The 22,258-nt window shown below is 41.2% G+C and overlaps 2 protein-coding genes across 2 annotated transcripts in view; both read left to right on the forward strand.

Moving 5' to 3' along the window:
* The first annotated feature begins 3,574 nt into the window (after positions 1–3,574).
* LOC117965830 (killer cell lectin-like receptor subfamily F member 1) lies at positions 3,575–8,595 on the forward strand. Its single transcript, XM_034910980.2, has 6 exons — positions 3,575–3,698; positions 4,080–4,178; positions 4,545–4,697; positions 4,976–5,130; positions 7,609–7,712; positions 7,856–8,595. Exons 1-6 carry the CDS (start codon positions 3,590–3,592, stop codon positions 7,977–7,979), a joined length of 744 nt encoding a protein of 247 aa, XP_034766871.1. The 5' UTR covers positions 3,575–3,589; the 3' UTR covers positions 7,980–8,595.
* Positions 8,596–21,514: 12,919 nt separating this feature from the next.
* LOC131709357 (butyrophilin subfamily 1 member A1-like) overlaps positions 21,515–22,258 on the forward strand; it is a 48,537-nt gene continuing 47,793 nt past the window's right edge. The window contains exon 1 of the mRNA XM_059011820.1: positions 21,515–21,648. Coding sequence (XP_058867803.1) covers positions 21,530–21,648 — 119 coding nt within the window. The 5' untranslated portion in view covers positions 21,515–21,529. The remainder of the gene's footprint in view (positions 21,649–22,258) is intronic.

Consider the following 22,258-nt stretch of genomic DNA (forward strand, 5'->3'; position numbering starts at 1 on the left):
CAGTAGCTCTCCAGGACCAGGGTTGGAGACCCCTGCTCTAGTGTCTTCAACATGTTTCGTATTTGAATACCCGTGTCGCGTGCTCTGTGTGCAGCCAACCCTACCTGTCTCTTTGATGACACCTAGTGGTTCGTTGGAGCAACAACAGTTTATTAATACTCAATGTGTGACGTCACGTGGCGAGCCTCCTGGGGAAGATGAGTTATTGAGCTCCGGTTAATGTGTGTGTATATATATATATGTGTGTGACCGGGTGGTTAAAAGCAAGTGTTTTTTATATATATATCGGCCAAATGCAGCACTATCCCTTTAAGGCACCGAGTTAAAAGAGAGTGCATCAGAACAGTTTGAGCAGAGCGCGAATATCTCTGGATGGAGAAAGAGCTGTATGTTGAAGCACCGGTTGCGCACATTTTCTGGGAAACCTGAAAAGAGAAATAGCGGGTGTGTATACTTTCACGTAATAAAGGTATGATTTCGCTATTGTTGATTTAGTCAAATGTGTGTATAGAACATGTTAAATTTGACTGTTTGACAAGAGATGATGTAACACGTGGGGAGATGGCAGGCCCTGAATATAATGTGTATCTGTTTCTTACAGAGGCCGCCACCACCCTCTTGCTCTGTATAAGATTGTTCACCTATCTTTAAAACCAAACCCTATTTCTATCTTTACCTGCTCTATTCATTTGTACCCTTCCCCTGTGTTACCTCTCTCTCAAATCCTCCTTTCTTACTACTTTTGGTGAATAAACCGAGACCCTGAAAAAAACCGCAGACCCTGTGTGAGTGTGTTCAAAGAAAGAGAACAAAACACGACGACCCTGGTAAAGGGGGGGGGGTTTACATTTATATATATATATATATATATATATATATATATATATATATATATATCATGTTTTCTTTTGTATTCTTTTCTTGTGTTGATGCCTATGTAATTGTGCATTAAAAAACTTGTACAGCTGCAGATTTGCTATTTAAATTGCAGCAGTAAAAAAAAAGAAATCCGAACTGATTCAATTGTTTGCTGACTTGTTGTTTTAGTTACAGTGAAGAGAACGCCAGCACTGTGTGTATATATACATACACACACACACACACACACACACACACACACACACACACACACAGAGATATAAACGAATCCCTGTCCAGGAAAATGAACTGTGAGAGAGAGAGACCCTTACACATGCGCAGATGAATTTGCATGCACACAAACTACAGAAATGACACCCATTTCGTTTACGCCCCAAAAGTGTCCCAAAAAGTCTCCCCTCCTGTGTTATTTGGCAAGGACGCCTTGACCTGGGCTTATCTTGACCCCCCCCTTTCATGTTTTTTTTGCTGTTAACCACAGGCCGTTATTCTTGACAGCAGCAGGAAGAAACAGAAAACAAAGAAGCATGTAAAAGCAGAAGCTGGATGACTTGTTTTAAACTAGGAGTTACATTCTTTATCAAGCCACCTTTACTCTTTAAAAGTTTGTGTTAATGTTATTACATTTGATTCAGAACAACAGAATAAAGGATTGATGTGATTAATATAATATAATATTGATTGATGTGATTAATATAATATTGACTGATGTGATTAATATAATATAATATTGATTGATGTGATTAATATAATATTGATTGATGTGATTAATATAATATAATATTGATTGATGTGATTAATATAATATAATATTGATATGATTAATATAATATAATATTGATATGATTAATATAATATAATATTGATTGATGTGATTAATATAATATCAATTGATGTGATTAACATTTCAATTCCTACACTATCTGGTTGCCAGCGTGTCGTTTGTTGCTTATCGTGCTGTTTGCCCAGTTACTTCTTCAGTGTGTTCATAAAGTTTATTCAAAGTCTGCTGTTGCATAAAGAACTACTGAAATCAAGTTGCTCAGTGTCGGCATCCATGTATGATATTTTTACAACTTGCCATTAAAACCATAGAGCAGCTGCAAACACGTTCACATTTAGTTTTCATCCTCTTTGCTAGCGTTCATAGGGTGTGTACAAAAAAGGAGATTTACTTTCACGAAATTCAATTACACAAGCAAATTCATTTTTTTCAGATTGATTTCTAACAGTGATTAAACAGTTTGGATATTCGGCCCGACTTCACAGAGGATTAAGGCACGCGTATTGACCAATCAGGTTACAGGAAATCTCCTTGGGGGGGGGGGGGGGGGGGCATCAAACGGTGACATCACCATATTATTTTGTCTGGCCCCTAATTTTCTTTGAGACAACCAAATTTTAAAATTTAGGAGCCAGATGCCCCTAAGGATTTTGGCCAACTTTGAATCCTGCATAAACTAATAATTATGCCCATATCAATTTCTCAATAGCAAAGAGATATTGTAAAAACAATAACTGCTTTGTATGTCTATAGGATACAAAAACACATTTATTTTTAAAACATGTTCTTATTTTGTTTGTATAGTTTTGTATTATCATAATATACCTGCATATAGACATATTTCTGTTCAAACGTACAGTACTGCGGTTGTGCAGATGATTATGCGACGGGGTAGATACAACTACGACTTCAATCTGTGATTCTTCACCATTTATTATAACCATTAGATTGTTTTTAATACGGCTGCCTAAATGACGGCAAGTGGAGGTTCTAGGTCCTGACTTTTGATTGGCCAAAAGCTGGTTGCCAGGGAGTTGTTAAAAAACTTTATAAATAATGATCCCATCCTAGTTTGGTTATAAAAGGGAAAACCAGAAGAAAAGAAAAACTCTGTGAAGATTTGTAGATAATATTAAAAAAACTGATGGTTGCTGAAGCCAGGTTTCTCTTTTCATTATAAACTAGTATAAGTTTAGGTAAAGTGTTTGTTTAAACTGTTTTTTTTTGTTTGTTCAAAGTTTATTGCTTGTGCCAATGAGGTGTTTTACCAAGAAACAACAATTATTGTGAACTTAATAAAATCCACAACACTTTTGAAACTCCCAATCAACTGTCTCTTTGAGTTCGTGCAATCATTCCACCAGACCCTGGGTCGTTCTACTACAGATGAATGTAAGAGGCAAAAAGACCTAAAGAAACGCAAGTACATGCAAATGCACTATTATTTTTGTTCATTTTTTTACCACATTTTTCTCCCCAATTTGAAATATCCAATTGTTTTTTAAGACCTTGTCTCAGCGCTGCAACTTCCCGTTTCGACTCGGCAGCGACAAAGACTATCATGCGCGTCCTCTGAAACGCGTGCCGTCAGCCGACCTCTTTTCACACTGCAAGCCGACAGCTTAGCTATCCAGAACTGTCGCATTGTCGGAGGAAATGCAGTTCTGCCAGCAATTCGTAGCCAACTTGCAGGCAGGCAGCCCTGATTATGCAGGCGAATCCCAATGCTGATCCTTGAAGTGACTGAAGATCTTTATTAAAGTTTGGTTTGACTGGTCTATCTTGCCGGGAGCTTAATATATCTTCATGACTCATCAATCACATGAACCACTTCCTCCTCTTTCCTCCACCACGCTTCCTCCTCTCTCGTTTCCTGGTCTCTCTGTCTTCACACACACAGCACAGGGCAGTTGAGAGAGAAGGGCGATGGCTGAGGAGGTGACCTACGCAGATATCAAATTCTCTAAAATCCCAGCTGCGGGTACAGGAGCTCCCAATTCAACAGCAACCAGCCCCCCTCTGGAAGACAAAGCAGGTACCATGCTTCTAGAAACACTCCAAAACTCTTTCTACTAGAAACTATTTCACTGCTTACTGATGAATTATAACACTTGATAGCTCATCTCCTGAATTAAAAAATAATATGTGTTTGAAGATTGTTTCCTGGTATTTCATCTTATTTTACTTGAATTAGTTTTGTGTTGTTGTGTTCACTCCTGAAATCACTGCTGATTTATTTCTGGACTTCTGTATTTATTCAGCAAATAACATACAACAACAGTACAATTACAGGCATTGCTGAAGTAATATGCAACAGTACAGAAATTACCTGGCATTACAAAACAGCACAATACAAGTATATCTCTCTAGACTAGAATGTTTTCGAGCTGATCATATTCTCCTCTCTCTCTCCCAGTCCCCCCAGTCGAGCCCACTTCTCAGTCCAGGGTCACCATTGCTCTGGGGGTCACAGTGGGGGTCTTGCTCTTGGCAGTGATCGTCATGGGGACAGCAAGTAAGAACAGGTTTAAACGTTGTTCTGAGTTTTTATCTAAAGCTATCAATCTGCAGGGAGTACAAGACTGCAGCTCAGTTAACTTGAATGGCTTTCTTAAAATGGGAAGCAGCATTGAAAATGTGATCTTTGAATTTAACACTCAGCTACACAACAGTTCAGCTGTTAAAATCACAAGTACAGAAAGTTGTCATGTCCGTTTTAGCCTGCTGCAACTTTTTCAATAATGTTTTGCTATTCGTTCAATTTGTATTTTTTTTCAAAGCTAGACTTTTAAACTTACTGTTTAATAGAGCATTCTGATTGATCAACTGAACTGATGCAACTGATCTGCAGCACTGGTAATAAACTCTGCTGTTTTTTCAGTAGGTCTACAAGTGCATCACAATCACAGCAGCTCCCAGTCGACCAGTCCACCCTGTCTGGAGAATTGCAACGATGTCATCACCAGAGAGCTCAGCAAGTATAAGAAGGGCCTCAGGCAGAGACTATGTGTAGATCCTAACACTGGCAAGGAAGGTAGATATTTTGGTATCCCTGTGAATTCTATACTGTACCTCATGTTGTCCCTGAATACATGATTGGAATGAATGTCCCTCAAGTGCTGTGGTGCCCCCCCACCCCCCAACCCTGTGACATGTCACAGTGTCCACAATGATCACATTATTATTTCAACATCTTGAAGACTGGAGTGGAGACAGCAAGTCTGTGTACAGAAGGTGCTGCTTTTATCATGCTTGTATTTTATTCATTATTCTGCTTAAATAAACCATTCATGCCGCTCTCATTATTTTCAGTGGAGTCGTGTGCAGTCTGTCTGGATGGATGGAGGAAGGGATACAATGGAAGCTGTTATTTCTTATCCACTGAGCAGAAGTCCTGGAACTTTGCTAACGAGTCCTGTTCCAAACTCGGTGCTCATCTTGCTGTGATTGAGAACAAGGAGGAGCTGGTAAGAGTCACAGAGAGCTTTCTAATTACAGACACTCGGAGTCCAATTCTACAGAACCGCTAAAGGGAAATCATAACAAAATAATGAATAAATAAAATTTTTTATATCAAGACCACAAGATCATTTATCTCAGGATCTGGATAAAACAGAAGTCAATATATTAAATTTTTCGAGATCCCGAGAAACTTGCGTTCTCAACATGACAAAGACTGTTTTATTTTTACGACACCCCTTTGGGTTCTGTACAATTCACAGAGATGGGTTCATATTTTTCTTGTTTTCATCTTAACACAAGACACTTCTTCCTCCATGGGACTTTCTCAAAGCAGCTTGTTAACCATTGGCTATTTGAAAGCTCACTAGGGCTAAACCTTTCCCACCACATATCATGAAATACAAACACATTAACAACGGTATGTACAAGAATGAAACCAAATAATATTAGAATACTAGAGCGATGACCATAGTCTGTGTGGGGCCCTATTATCCCAATTTAAAGAAAACCGCACACACATATCAATAAAACAGTAGGCTACTGCTTACCTTCAGTAATGAAGGAAGCAGAACCACACTGCATGTGTGCCGTCATTTCTAAGTGAAATGAAAACTGTTTCCAAATGTTTTCCTTTTTATATAAATCTAAAATTAGATTTGACTGATCTGCTTATCAAATTCACGTGTAACTTTTCACATTTGGATGCATTCAGCTGCAGATTTGAGTGCTCTTTCATTTTTGCTGGGTAAATTACTGTACATGAAAACAATATGCCAAGCAAAACACAATCAAGTATTTTTTCTGAATATTTTAGCCAAGGGGCTTTATTTTATATTTTATAGCACGCAGTATTTACGAGTGTAGCCGACTTCCAAACATTTCATTTGTTACAGATACCTATTCAGAGCGTTGGTGTGGTGGTCCTTCTTTATACGCACAGTCTCTATTTCATTATCTATCAGTAGTACTCACTTTAAGAAAAGACTCCAAAAAAACGAAAATACGAGGCTGCCCTGCCCTGCCCTGCCCTGCGGTGCCCTGCGGTGCCCTGCCCTGCCCTGCCCTGCCCTGCCCTGGGGTGCCCTGCCCTGCCCTGCGCTGCCCTGCCCTGTCCTGCGGTGCCCTGCCCTGCGGTGCCCTGCGCTGTCCTGCCCTGCCCTGCCCTGCACTGTCCTGCGGTGCCCTGCCCTGTCCTGCGGTGCCCTGCCCTGCCCTGCCCTGCCCTGCGATGCTCTGCGCTGCCCTGCCCTGCCCTGCGGTGCCCTGCGCTGCCCTGCTCTGCCCTGCCCTGCCCTGCCCTGTGCTGCCCTGCCCTGCCCTGTCCTGCCCTGCGATGCCCTGCGGTGCCCTGCCCTGCCCTGTCCTGCGGTGCCCTACCCTGCGGTGCCCTGCCCTGCCCTGCGCTGCCCTGCCCTGCCCTGCCCTGTCCTGTCCTGCGGTGCCCTGCCCTGCGGTGCCCTGCCCTGCCCTGTCCTGCGGTGCCCTGCCCTGCCCTGTCCTGCGGTGCCCTGCCCTACGCTGCCCTGCCCTGCCCTGCGCTGCCCTGCCCTGCCCTGTCCTGCGGTGCCCTGCCCTACGCTGCCCTGCCCTGCCCTGCGCTGCCCTGCCCTGCCCTGTCTTGGTTTTCTTCAGTAGAATTTAAGAGGGACAGGCTATTAATTATCACACAGCTAACACTTTGATGTTGCATTTTTTTAATTCTTATGTCCATTGTTGCGAAGTTCTGCTGCTAATTTAAGTTTGTTAAATGTTAAGTGAAAACAAACCCGCGCACGCGGCACTCCCTTATTAATGCACGTTATGGCAGCACACAAACCCAGTACACGCACATGAGGAAACACGTCCGCTTTCTCAGTCAGTGCAAACAGTACATTGGGAAGCAGAAATCAAGAGATGATTATTGTGAAGAGTCTGAATTGGATTCATTTCAAGATGTCATATACACAATTTATGACGCACGCAGGGGCCCCTTGGGGGTGGGGCCCTAGGCTGCCGCCTTGCATGCCTTGCCCTAAGGCCGGCCCTGGTGATTGCAGTGACGGCGGTTTCTTACAGATGGACTGACCCAAGTTTCTAATATAAAAACAGTTCCCTGTAGCGTCATTGAAACAATAAAGACAAAATATATAGAACTGGAAGTTTATAAACATTCATTCAGATGATATTGTTATTCTAGAAACACAGGGTTTTGGGTGTTTTTCACATTTGAATATTACATTCCCCCCATGACTTCTTTTGGATCAGTCCATCTGCATTCCTATTAGCGCCTGCCATGCCACTCGCTGACCACAAGAGGTCGCTCTAATATATACAGTATATGCATCATTACAATGGATACGCTGGTGAAACTGCAACCCGGCTACACTTACAGTTATTGAAGATAAAATAAAAACACAAGCGACCTGTAAAGATAACTGAGAAAAGCCCTTGTAAGAGTGTCCATTGCTTCACATGTTTCAATAGATTCTTCTCTATCTCTACAGGACACCATACACAGAGCTATACCATCTAACAGCATTTGCTGGATTGGACTGCGTAGAAAAGATCCTCACTGGCTTTGGGTTGATGGCACTCAGCTTGATGAGAAGTGAGTTTCCTCTTTATGTTTTTATTGCTTCACAGGAAACTAAATGAACTACATGACTGGAATTTCTCAGATGAAAAACATCACATGCTTATTGTATTGCAACAAACCGCTGGAGCTGATGCTGCTTTCATTGTTTCTGGCAGGATTTCAGTTTCCACACAACACCGAGGGTATCATTGTGCCTCTGTGTATGGAAGTGGTGTATATGCAGAGTCGTGTAACACAGTTTATCCCTGGATCTGTGAGCAGGATGCTGTGCGCTTCTGAGTGAATCCACAGACTCTTCACTTGAGGAACAGAGAAGATCTCATTGCAGAGCCTGAGTATGAATGTTATGAATCCGCAGAGCAACTCGCTGCACTTCTACAGCTCCATTGAAGAGGAAACACAGAAAATTAGCAGCAGGGTTTAGAACAGGGTTTCCTTTTTAAAGAGCAAATCAAGACGTAACCGCTGTGTAAATGGGGTTAGTTTTTTAGATTTCAGAATATGTACATTTCTTTACACTATATTTGAGTGTTTAAATTAATTGCTGCGACAATTAAAAACATACAATCAGGATGAAGTTTGCTTTCCATGCAATGTGAATTCACCCCGTACCCTGTTCACAGTTTAGTTGTTGTCTTGCTGTATTGATTTATATTTGATGTTATTTCTAGCAGTGTGCGGATGAGAAACCATTTCATTTTATATATTGACCAAACAAGTGCTGTCCTATTACTAGTTAGTTTACCATTACTAGTGTTACTAGTTTAGTAATGCTAAAGCTTTTCCAGTTTGCTTTGCATCGAATGCCGATTCTGTTTTAAATGTTAAACATGTTAATGGCTTACTTTTGTAATGCTCATCTCAGATCTTCCTGTAGTAAAATACCTTGTGGAGAGCTGGTGTGCTGTGGTTTGTGACACACTCACAAGTGCTGCTGGAAAGCTTCACCAACATGCAAAGAAAACACATTTTCAATATATTATTAAAAAACAAAATGAATAATATATGAAGTTAAAGATGAATATTTCAAATACATATAAACATCAGTTTCGTATATGTAAAATGTGAGTACAATGTATTGTGATGAACTGGCTTACTTTTGTTCCAAACAGCACACAGTGAATTCAGTTCCAGCAGGTCAGTGCCTGTGTGTTTATTTATTCTCAATGAGTTTTCAAACAAAAAGACTATCTCCTTCCCAGAGCGCTGTGTAAACTTTATTACTGTATCAACTAACTGCACCGGACGGGTGAGCCGTTTACCGGTGAAACAAATCCCCTTTTTAACAGTAATCACAGCAGCAAAATAAACACAGCTGTGTTACACACCACTGGCCTCCTCCGCTGTCTCTCCCCTCTGTACCGCTTCGATTGTCGGGCATTTAAAAGACCCGCCTATCATTGTCAGCTGTTTCACATTTGCCAAAATGAATCAATTATGTCATTATCATACCTTTACCAACATGGCTCGCTGGCCTCAATGAGCTTCAGCAAGATGGAGTGTTCAATCCAAACCCCAGGGTCCTAAAGCCTCTAAATTCCAGTGTGGAAGCTACACTCCATCACAATATGTATTGGAAAGCTGTGTATTTCAAATATATGAACTATATAAAATCATCTGCAGTAATAAAAAATGTAATAGAAATATTTTTTTTTTGCGTGTGGGCTGGGCTTGTTTCCTGGTCACTAGTGCTGCTCTGTAGCCTGTTGGGCGAATGAGATTGGTACTGGATAGTACTATAGTGAGTCTGAACCTGGAATCAAGATACAAACTACAGGACTGTCCGCACAATGAAGCAGACTGCTGGGAATACAGCTGTGGCTGCAGGTTTAATGACAGCATGTCAAGCAGTCTGTTACCAGCCTTCCAAATCCTGGAAAACAAGAGCATTGAATGAATAAGGAACGGCATCTTGAAGCGTTCCACAAACACCCTGTTGTCTTTCGAGCCAAGCTGATTACTTACTGTCTCTGGTGCTGGACTTCTTCTCAAAATGTCTTTATCAATAAAATCCCCAGTGCTTTGAGATCTCTTCTTCTTCTTCTTCTTCTTCTTCTTCTTCTACTCTAGCCTGGGTCATTCATCAACTACTGTAGGGTGTGAAGCCCAGCCGATTGCCCTGGATTCACTGGTAGAAATGATCAGCCACTGAAGTCCTGGGAAACAAGTACAGTGAATGAGTGGAGCTCTGGAGGAGAGCATGTTCCCATTAGCAATGTCCTGTACAGTCTGCACCATTATTATAACACTCACAACCTCCTCTTTATCTCACTGATCTACAGGACTATTTATAGAGAGGGACAGCGGTAGTTCTGTGCCACACAGAGTGACGTGTGAAAAGACATTTCCTGTAGCCCCTGTCCAGTCCTGTAGAGCCATCACCATTAAAATAGTAGTCAGGACTTCCTGTCTAGCTTATTGCTCTACTACACAAGCTATGGAGACAGACAGTATTTACACTGGGCTACAGAAACCTTCTGAGGATGTCTACTCAACAGTAAACCAGCCCCAGGGCAGGAGAGCAAGAGAACAACATGGGGGTGAGTAGTTCAGTTGACAAGACTGGACTGAAAACCAGCAAGTTATTGTTGTACCCCCATATCCATTATATTGGCTAGCATGAAAAGTAAATTGTGTATATGAAGTTTCTCTAAAACGGAGTTATTGTACCGTGCAGAAGCTGTGCATTATTCGGGCACACAACAGTAATTTCTTGTACTACAATATAGGGGGTGAGATTCGGCTCGGGTTGGACCTGATCGTTTCACACTAGATATTTCTATTCCAGGGTAAACACAGTAGTGGAAGTAACAGTTATTGAGCTGTATGTCATTTCAATATTGGGAAAATATTTCACTAAAATGCAACACGGTTCTGTCTTTCTGTTTCTCTGTATATTTCAGTACATACATGTTATATATATATATATATATATATATATATATATATATATATAGTGCCCTGAAAAAGTATTTGCCCCCTGTCTGATGTTCTGCATTTTTGCATATTTTTGACACTGAATGTTATCAGATCTTCAACCACAATCTAATATTACATAAAAGGGTCCCAGAGTGAACAAATAACAGACAATTTTGATACTTATTTCATTTATTTATTAAAGAAAGTTATGCAACACCCAATGCCCCCATGTGAAAAAGTAATCGCCCCCTTAGACTCAATAACTGGTTACGCCACCTTTTGCAGCAATAACTGCAACCACACGCTTCCTGTAGTTACTGCCCAGTCTCTCACAGCGCTGTGGAGGAATTTTGGCCCATTCCTTCATGCAGAATTGCTTCAACTCAGTGACATTTGTGAGTTTCCAAGCATAAACTGCTCGTTTCAGGTCCTGCCACAACATTTCAATGAGTTTTAGGTCTGGACTTTGACAAGGCCATTCCAAAACTTTAAATTTCTTGTTCTTCAACCATTGTGATGTAAACTTGTTTGTGTGTTTCAGATCATTGTCTTGCTGTATGACCCAGCTGCCCTTCAGCTACAGCTCACGGACGGATGGCCTGACATTCTCCTGTAGAATTCTGATACAGAGCAGAATTATGGTTCCTTCAATGATGGCAAGTCGTCCAGGTCCTGATGCAGCAAAGCATCCCCAAATCATGATACTACCACCACCATGCTTGACCGTTTGTATGAGGTTCTTACTGTGGAATGCAGGGTTTGGTTTTCACCAGACATAACGGGGCCCATGTTGGCCAAAAAGTTCCACTTTTGATTCATCTGTCCATAGAACATTGTTCCAGAACTCTTGAGGATCATCCAAGTGCTTTTTGGTAAACTTGAGACGAGCATTCATGTTCTTCTTAGGGAGCAGTAGTTTCCGCCTTGCTACTCTGCCATGAATCCCATTTTTGCCCAAATGTGGAGTCATGAACATTGACCTTAGCCGAGGCGAGAGAGGCCTGCAGATCCCTGGATGTTGTTCTAGGGTTCTTTGTGACTTCCTGGACGATTTTATGCTTTGCTCTTGTTGAGTTTTGACAGGACATCCACTCCTGGGAAGATTCACTACTGTCCCAAACTTTCTCCATTTGGACAATATGGCTCTGACTGTGGTTTGGTGGAGCCCCAGAGCCTTAGAAATGGCTTTGTAACCCTTTCCAGACTGATAGGGATCAACAACTTTTTTCTTCAGGAATTTCTTTTGTTTGTGGCATGATGTGCCTCTAGAACCTGTGTGCTGACAACTTCACTCTGATGGTAAGGGCCAAAGATAGTCAGATTTATATTGGGCAGGGCTTGCCCAAATCAGGCCTGGTTGTTAACCAAAGTATTCAAACAGCTGACCCTAATTATCCCTTTAATTGGGTTGAGTTAACTAGTGGGGGGCAATAACTGTTTCACACCTGAAGATTGCATGTTTGATTACCTTGCACACCAAACAAATGAAAGAAGCACCAAACTTTGTCATTTTTTCTCTCAGACTCCCTCTATATACTACTACAACCCACAAAAAAATCTGACCAAATTCAATGTGAAAAATGTGCAAAAATGCAGAAAATCAGACAGGGGGCAAATACTTTTTTCAAGGCACTATATATTAGAATGAATGATAGATGCAATTCTGGAAACCACCACAAGATGGCTACCACCTGAATGTTAAAGGTTCTACTAATATGATAGATGATAATTATAATACTAACAAACTATACTAAGTACAAACTATTCCTGGAAAGACTAGACGGCAGCTAACTTTCTTAGTTAGAGAAAGGAGGCAGTTGAGGAAGCAATGGAGAAAAGCAGAACAAAGTCAGAAGGAGGGACTTCTGTTGCAAAGGGTCATAAAAGATAAGCTTCCAACATTGTGCAGAGCTGAGCGCCTATGGAAACGCTACAAAAAGAAAGAGCATGCAAGAACTAACTTTTATAAAGATCCATTCAAATTTGTAAAGAAGATATTCACCAGTGAGGAAAATGGCACACTAAAATCAACTGCCTCCTTTCTCTAACTAAGAAAGTTTTCCTACAGATGTCAGGACTGCCCAGTCCCTGACCACATTCCGGCGCCTCCTTAAGACTCACCTCTTCAAAGAGCACCTGTAGAACTCCTCTGTTTGTATCCTGGGACACTATCACCCTTCATGTAAATGTGCTTTATTTTGCTCTTATCAGCCCCTATTTTACTGCATTTAATCCTGTACTTCAGAATACTGTAATCTGCCAAGTTTTTAACCTGTAGTACTTTGTATTTAATCACATCCTGATGTAACTATCACTATTTAATCATATCCTGATGTAACTATCACTATTACCTGCTGTATTATTGAATTGTGGTTTGTCAAACTTGTACTTTACTTGAACTAAAGTTATTGTATTTCTTGCTCTTATTGTATTACTTGTATTGTAACGCTTGAAATGTTTTTGCTTACGATTGTAAGTCGCCCTGGATAAGGGCGTCTACTAAGAAATAAATAATACTAATAATAATACTAATCTAAGTTTGAGCTGGAGAAATATTTGGAGGAAACACATACAGATTCAAAAAGGCAGGAGCCTATGTCAGTTCCTTCAGACATCCCACCTATCAATCCACCCAAATACCAAATGGAGGACTGTGCACCTAAGTGGAAAGAAATAGAGCAAGCTGTGAAAAAAGCAAGGGCTTCATCATCTCCAGGGCCTAATGGAGTTCCGTACAGAGTGTACAAGAGTGCTTCAGGAGTTCTACGAATTCTGTGGAAATTGATGAAAGTGGCATGGGAAAAACAGGTTGTACCAAGAGCATGGCGCCGAGCAGGTGGAGTCTTTATACCTAAAGAAAAGGATTCTACAAGCATCAGTCAGTTTCGTCCTATTTCCCTATTAAACGTAGATGGCAAGATTTTCTTCAGCATTATTGCTCAGAGATTGTCAACTTACCTATTAAAGAACTGCTTCATTGACACTTCAATACAAAAAGCGGGCATTCCAGGTTTCCCAGGTTGCTTAGAACACATCAATGTGATCTGGCAACAAATTCAATCAGCTAAAAAGGAGAGGAAGGAGCTCCATGTGACATTCCTGGATTTGGCTAATGCATATGGTTCAGTGCCACATGAACTTCTTTGGGCAGCATTTGATTTTTTCAGTGTACCGATGACAATAACAAATTTAGTGAAAGCCTACTTTGGAGATTTGCAATTCAGTTTTTCAACTTCAGAATTCAGCACTACATGGCAATGCCTAGAGGTTGGAATAATGGCAGGATGCACCATTTCTCCACTGGCTTTTACCATGGCAATGGGAGTAATCATTAGGGCATCAAAATGGGTAGTAGGAGGAGAGCGCTTGGCTTCTGGAATGCGACTACCACCAATTCGAGCATACATGGATGACATGACAACCATGACTACAACAATAGCCTGCACTAATCGGTTATTGGGCAAATTAACCAATAACATTGAATGGGCACGAATGCAATTCAAGCCCACTAAATCAAGGAGCATCTCTATAATTAAAGGCAAAGTAGTAGATAAAACATTCTTCATTAATGGTGAGGCAATACCAATACTGAGAAGCCAGTGAAGAGTCTTGGGAGATGGTACGACGGGGATCTGAAGGACACAGTTCGTGTGGGAGAAGTTAGACAACAAGCAGTGGAAGGGTTGAAGAGCATAGACAGCTGTGCTCTACCAGGCAAACTAAAACTCTGGTGCTTTCAGTTTGGTCTACTGCCGAGGTTGCTGTGGCCACTGACTGTGTACGAGGTTTCTTTGACAACAGTAGAGAAGCTGGAAGCTTTAATCAGTTCATACATCAGGAAATGGTTGGGAGTTCCACACTGCCTCAGCAGAGTGGGACTTTATGGTAAAGGAATACTGCAGCTACCAGTCTCCGCTCTAACCGAGGAGTTTAAGTGTGCCAAGGTCAGACTGGAAATGACATTAGTAGAGTCACGCGATAAATGCGTAAGGGAGGCAGCACCTGTGTTGAAAACTGGAAGAAAGTGGGCGGCAAAGAAAGCTGTGGTGGATGCAAAGGCTGCCCTTCGAATTGGTGATATCATGGGGCAAGTTCAGCATGGAAGAGGGGGTCTTGGTCTCAGTTCAGCTCCTCCTACATGGCACAAGGTAGCCCCAGCTCAAAGGAGGAAGCTGGTATTCAACGAGGTGCAAAAGCAGGAGGAGAGGATGAGGTGTATAAAGGCCATTTCAAAGGCCAAGCAGGGAGAATGGATGAGATGGGAGAGTGTGGAACAACGCAAGATTGGCTGGCAAGACCTATGGTCAATGGAACAGAGCAGGATCAGTTTCCTCATCAGGTCAACATATGATGTTCTCCCATCACCACAGAACCTAAACCTCTGGGTAGGAGAGGATCCCTCATTTCCTTTGTGTTCATCACCTGCATCATTAAGGCACATTTTGACAGGATGTAAGGTGGCTCTCATTGTATTTCTTGCTCTTATTGTATTACTTGTATTGTAACACTTGAAATGTATTTGCTTACAATTGTAAGTCGCCCTGGAAAAGGGCGTCTGCTAAGAAATAAATAAATAAATAATAATAATAATAATAATAATAATAATAATAATAATAATAATAATAATAATAATAATAATAATAATCATCATCTTAGCCAAGAACGGTTTACTTGGCGCCATGACCAGGTGTTTTGCGATGTTTGGCCTTAGCATTGGAAGACAAGCGTAACATGACCAATAAGTTGCCACCTGTTCCATCAAAACATTACACACAAAAGACAACATTCCTCCACCCAGGAGAGCAACCACCAAGAAAAGGTGTTTAAACCAATCCTCGCCCAGGACAACTGGAAGCTGCTAGAGACTGGAAAATGCTGGCAGATGTTGGTCAACGGCTTATTTTTCCACCTGAGATTGCCACCACTAACCTTCGACCAGATATTGTCTTGTGGTCTGGATCAGCACGCCTTGTTCACCTGGTAGAGTTAACAGTGCCATGGGAGGATGCTGTAGATGAGGCGTATGAGGAAGAAACTGCGGTATGCTCAACTAGCCACTGAAGCAGAACAGCGAGGATGGAGAGTCCAGGTTCACCCAGTGGAAGTGGGTTGTCGAGGATTTGTGGCACACTACAACCCATTTTCTCAGAGACGTTGGATTCAGTGGCCGTTAGTTGCATCGCACAGTGAAGAACTTATCTGAAGCAGCAGAGAGGAGCAGCAACTGGCTGTGGTTGAGACGGAAAGATTCTGGCTGGGGATCTCAAGCACAATAGAAAGAAAGAAACGCTGATATACAGGTAAGTAAACTGGGCTGAGTTGAGTGGGGGACTGTGGCAAAGTGCCCCCCCTATGTATGTTATATGTTACGTGTTGTGTGTAAATGTTGGTGTATAGGCATTGGTACACGGGATATAAGCGGTCTGTGTTTCACGTGTGTGTAAATTGTATATTTGTATTTAGGCACGGGGATGGCACATCACATCACGTGCAAGTAAAAAGTAATATGTGAGCACGGGGAATTGCACTTTAATTAATTCACGTGCAGTTGTACCGTGATTCCAATTGAATGATTGACTAGCAATCGAATCTCGGTACAACTGCATAAAAGCTGCATGTTTTCACTCACTGGGGGTTGGTGTTCGGTGAGTGGAGAACGGGTTAGGAGACGGAGGGTATTGTAAAAGTAAAATAAGTAGTGAAATCTGTTTGTGTCCGTTTTGTTTGTCTGTTTATTTTGGCTCAAGTGCCGGGTCCTGTGTTTTTGTTGCAAGCCGTTTATTTTCTGTATGTTTATTCATTAAATGCTGAGCGCGGTCACGCGCTCAGCTTAACCAAAACCCCAAATCTCTGTCTGTGTATTTCCTGCATCTGGTCTGACGCCACCCACTCCGGCCGTCTTTGTGACAGGGACGGAGGGGGGTGATACTGGGACGCCAGAATCACCGTCGTGGGCTAGTCAATGAAACACTGAGGATGGAAGGTGCCCACATGAAGAGCCCAGAGATGTACCCTACTTGGCTCAATCCAGACGGTTGTCATGCTGATGCGCTGGGGAGGCCGCACTGTGGTTGATCCCCGGAGCCAGCAACACAGCCGTTGTGTGTGCTGATGCTCCGGGGAGGCAAAATAAGCTGATCCCTGGAGCCAGCATTACACTTCAGCCATTAACACCAGACAGAAGGATATCTACATCATCATATGGAAGAAAACGTAAATGGATGGAGACACATATGGATCACATTAGTTTACTGTAAAGCTATGTCTTAGTTATCATGCTTATCTTGGCGAGAGCCGAGTTCAAATCAGCATGAAGTTTTAACTACTCTCGTGTAATGGAAATCATTATCTAGATTGCCTGGTAAGTGTGTCTGCTTAAAAAAATATAATAATAATAATAATAATAATAATAATAATAATAATAATAATAATAATAATAATAATATGCGTGTTTGGTTGGTACTTGGATGGGAGACTGCCTGGCAATACCAGATACTTCAAACTTTTCTTTGAAGTTTTACTTGTATTATTAACAAATAGTAGATTAAACAGCAAAAATGAGCTGATTTACTTTTAATTTATTGAAATGGACCGCAAAGGGTATGTGACAATGTGCCCCGTCCCTGTGTGCATTTGTGTGTTGCGTGCGTGTGTTAATGTCGGTGTATAGATTGGTACACGGGATATAAACGGATCTGTGTTTCACGTGTGATTTAAAAAGGTAGATTTGTATTTAGGCACGAGGAGGGCACAAATCACTTCACGTGCTGGTTAAATGTAATATGTGAGCACGGGGTTGCACAGAATTAATTCACGTGCTGGGATTCAAGTGAATAATTAATTAGTAATTGAATCCCAGCACAACAGTATATATAGATGCACATTTTCATTCAGTCGGGGTTGGGTGCTCGAGAGTGGAGAACGGGTGAGAGAAGGAGAAATAAAAGTTTAAATATCAATTGCTATTACGTGCTGGTAGGACCAGCAAGATACTTGTTTATTTAAAACTCACCATGTTTGTTTGTGTGTCTGTCCGTGCACTGTCTGTTTACTGTATAGTCCGTTTTTGTTTGTCTCTTTATTTTGGCGTATAGTGCCGTGTCCCGTGTTTTGTGTTCAAACCTTTTATTTTCTGTTCTGTTATTAAATGCTGAGCGAAAGCATTCGCTCAGCTTCACCAAACCACAAATCTCTGTCTGTTTATTTCCTGCATCTGGTCTGACGCCACCCACTCCGGCCGTCTTTGTGACAGGGTATTAATCGCTATTGAAATAATTGCATAAGAGAAGTTATAAATATATTTATTTCACACCTCCACCCGCTGTTTTAATTGAATTTGGATCATTCCAGACACCTTCTGATAAGTGAGCGCAACAAACTCAGCAATGCATTGAACAATAATACATTTTAAAAACAAAACATCAGTCACAGCATGCATTATATTCGGGCCGGGACATTTCAATTTGATGAGAATAAGTAGAGTGTGACATTAACAGAAGTGACATTAAATTTGACTGTATTATGGCTACGTCTGTCTTCTTTTCATACATTTACACTGTAAAACAAGAGGCTGAAGTTGGCTTATTCGCCAGCTTCTTATTTGCAAGCTTCTAAGAGCATAAATGTATTTGTCTACGTTGAAGAAGTAACCTTGCATTTGAAGGGTTAAATCACTTTGGGCCACTGATTTCTCTGCCGGTACCTGACAAGGGGCAACCCTCCTACAAGCCCCACTTGTATTTACCCAGGCCCAATGTGGTTTACTGGGGAAGAACAGCGGGTAAATATGCCACATATGCCAATTGCTCAGCTTCTTATTTGCTCTTTATCTATCTACGTTGAATAAGTAGCCTTACATTTAATGGATTAAATCACGTTGGATCGCTGATTTCTCTGCAGGTACCCAGCGATGAGCACCCCTCCTGCAAGTCCCACTTGTACTTAGCTCGGCCCATCGTAGTATACTGTGGCAGAACAGAGGGCAAACATGCCACATATGCCAATCGCACAGCTTCTTCACTGGAAAAAGCCTTCCATTTAAAGGGTTAAATCACTTTGGGCCTCCGATTTCTCCACCGGTACCTGACAAGGGGCAACCTTTCTGCAAGCCCCACTTGTATTTAGCCCGGCCCAATGTGATTTACTGGAGAAGAACAGCGAGTAAATATGCCACATATGCCAATTGCTTAGCATCTTATTCGCGCTTTATGTATCTATGTTGAAAAAGTACAGAAATCGACGGCACTCCTGATCTCAAATAAAACAACATGGACAATGAAACAAACACCACCATGAAAACACCTCCTTGAGAAGGATTCCTTTGATTTAACTAAAACAAGGACAGCAAGACTGGATTTAAAGACACTGCGAACAAAAGCACAGCCCTAATCCTAACCCTAGCCCAGTCTTCTTGAAGGATGACTGTGGCAATGTGCTCCACCCATGTGTGCATTTATATGTTGTATGCTGCGTGTGTTAATGTTGGTGTATAGAGATGGCTGCACGGGATATAAATGGGTGTGTGCAGCACGAGTTATTTTAAATGTATAATTGTATTTAGGCACGAGGATTGCACATCACTTCACGTGCATTTAAAGTATTTAATATGTGAGCACGGAGTTGCACAGAATTAATTCACGTGCTGGGATTCAAGTGAATAATTAATTAGTAATTGAATCCCGGCACAACAGTATATATAGATGCACGTTTTACTTACTCAGGGTTGTGTGTTCGGTGAGTGGAGAACGAGTGTGGAGAGGAGAAAGTAAAATAAAGTAAATAATTGTTTGTTTATAGACTCACCGTGTTTGTTTGTGTGTCTGTCCGTGCACCGTTTGTTAAGTGTTAATCCGTTTTGTTTGTCTATTTATTTTGGCGCAAGTGCCACCGCCTGTCTGTGTCCTCCTTTCTGGTCTGACGTCATTCACAAAGCCACCCTGTGACAATGACATACTGTTGCTTTTGTTTTCAATGAAACAGCAGCTTCTTTGTGTGCAAACAATTGCAAGCTAAAGCATTCACAAGACACACAAAATAAGATATGTATGTGTGACAAGGACTCTTCTGCTGCTGTGGAGGCTGCTCTGTTGCCTGGTTTAGTTCACAGCGCAGTCTGAGGAAGATTCTAAATCTGTGCCGCTGGACAGCAGGGAGGAATACTGTCCTGTATAAAGAATAGGAGACAATAATACAGTTTAAGAGAAACTAAATAAAAGCATTATTATTATTATTATTTATTTCTTAGCAGACGCCCTTATCCAGGGCGACTTACAATCGCAAGCAAATACAAATACAGTTGGGGTTTGGGTTTGAGTGTGTGTATTGGGGTGGGGTTGGGTTGGGTTGGGTTGGGTTGGGTTGGGGGGGGGGGGGGGGGTTGCAAATCTAATTCACAGCTACTGGAACATGTGAACTGATGTTTTGGTGATTGCTCCATTTTTCAGTTGTCTTTTTCCAATTTGAATAGCCTTAAATGTTTCCTCTGCATCCACTGCCACCAAGTACTGTATTAATTGAGCAGCTTTTGACAAAGTCCCGCATAAAAGATTAATTCTCAAACTAAACGCAGTAGGGATTCAAGGAAATGCATGCACATGGATTAGGGAGTGGTTAACATGTAGAAAACAGAAAGTACTGATTAGAGGAGAAACCTCGAAATGGAGTGAGGTAACCAGTGGTGTACCACAGGGATCAGTATTAGGTCCTCTGCTATTCCTAATCTACATTAATGATTTAGACTCTGGTATAGTAAGCAAACTCGTTAAATTTGCAGACAACACAAAAATAGGAGGAGTGGCAAACACTGTTGAAGCAGCAAAGGTCATTCAAAATGATCTAGACAGCATTCAGAACTGGGCAGACACATGGCAAATGACATTTAATAGAGAAAAATGTAAAGTATTGCATGCAGGAAATAAAAATGTGCATTATAAATATCATATGGAAGATACTGAAATTGAAGGAATCTTTGAAAAAGACCTAGGAGTTTATGTTGACTCAGAAATGTCTTCATCTAGACAATGTGTGGAAGCTATAAAAAAGGCCAACAAGATGCTCGGATATATTGTGAGAAGTGTTGAATTTAAATCAAGGGAAGTAGTGTTAAAACTTTACAATGCATTAGTAAGACCTTATCTAGAATACTGTGTTCAGTTCTGGTCACCTTGTTACAAAAAGGATATTGCTGCTCTAGAAAGAGTGCAAAGAAGAGCAACCAGAATTATCCTGGGTTTAAAAGGCATGTCGTATGCAGACAGGCTAAAAGAATTGAATCTGTTCAGTCTTGAACAAAGAAGACTACGCGGCGATCTGATTCAAACATTCAAAATCCTAAAAGGTATAGACAATGTCAACCCAGGGGACTTCTTTGACCTGAAAAAAGAAAAAAGGACCAGGGGTCACAAATGGAGATTAGATAAAGGGGCATTCAGAACAGAAAATAGGAGGCACTTTTTTACACAGAGAATTGTGATGATCTGGAACCAACTCCCCAGTAATGTTGTTGAAGCGGACACCCTGGGATCCTTCAAGAAGCTGCTTGATGAGATTCTGGGATCAAAAAGCAACTTTTTGTTCTCTGTATTTTGTTATTTGAGAACCATTTCTCCTAGAATGTGGTTATATAAATGTCATTTTACAACGTTCATTTACAATGTTGTGACAACATCCCCTGGAGTAGAAATCGGTGTTGCCACAACATCATATCATTCTGTTGTCACAACGAAAGTGCAACATTGTTGCAATGTTGCAACAACGTTATTTGGTTAGCTGGGGTAGGCTCCAATCAGTAACAGTTCTGTTATACAGAGCTCTAAACAGCAGTGGATCTAAATACTCACTGTTTAAATAATTACTAAGTCAGAAACTTTAACAGTGTGTGTTAAGCCCGGAACACACTGATTGATGCAACAATGGAGGAAGTCAAGTCACAAAAAATAAAAATAAACTACAGTCACAGCAGAGAGACACCCGGCATTGAAAACAAGACCCTGACACTCAGAAGCTGTGTGGGACTCACACCTTTTAAAAGGTAAGTTACAATGTTGTTTTATTAAGGAAATGTGTAGAAAGGACCTTAAAATGTAACAACTTCTTAGAGCTGATTGATTTGAAACCTGTTCCCTGTAGAGGAACAACAGGGCATATTGTGAAGCCAGAGCAAAAGCAAAGGCCCATTTTCAGATAGGATTAAAATTGTATGAACATTATAAAACTAACAGGGAACTAGATTGTGTGAATAAAAACAAAGCACAACAATGATCATGTTGAAACCACAGAATCTAAACCCTGTATCGACAAAGGCTGCATTCTGTCATTTTAATTGTTATTTTATGTTCCTGTAACATGACCCATGTGTTGATTTCTGGCACTTCTGGTGAGGAGGAGTCAGAAAACAGTGTGCGAGACGTGATAGTGATAATCGTAGAATAATGCTGTGTATCTAATGTGGAGACACTCTCTGAGTTCTAAGGCTTTGTAAGATTACTGAAACAATTGGGTTCATGTATAAGTTAATACATTGTGTGTCGGGTGTCTCTTATTGTATAAGAGATGTTATTTCATGCAGTTAGTGAGACAGGACCACAAAGCACAGCTAATGAAGTATCTCCATAAAAACACAATCACATAAAACAAGGGGG

Source organism: Acipenser ruthenus, chromosome 43 (assembly GCF_902713425.1).
Source record: "Acipenser ruthenus chromosome 43, fAciRut3.2 maternal haplotype, whole genome shotgun sequence".
In the NCBI taxonomy this organism is placed as follows: Eukaryota; Metazoa; Chordata; class Actinopteri; order Acipenseriformes; family Acipenseridae; genus Acipenser; species Acipenser ruthenus.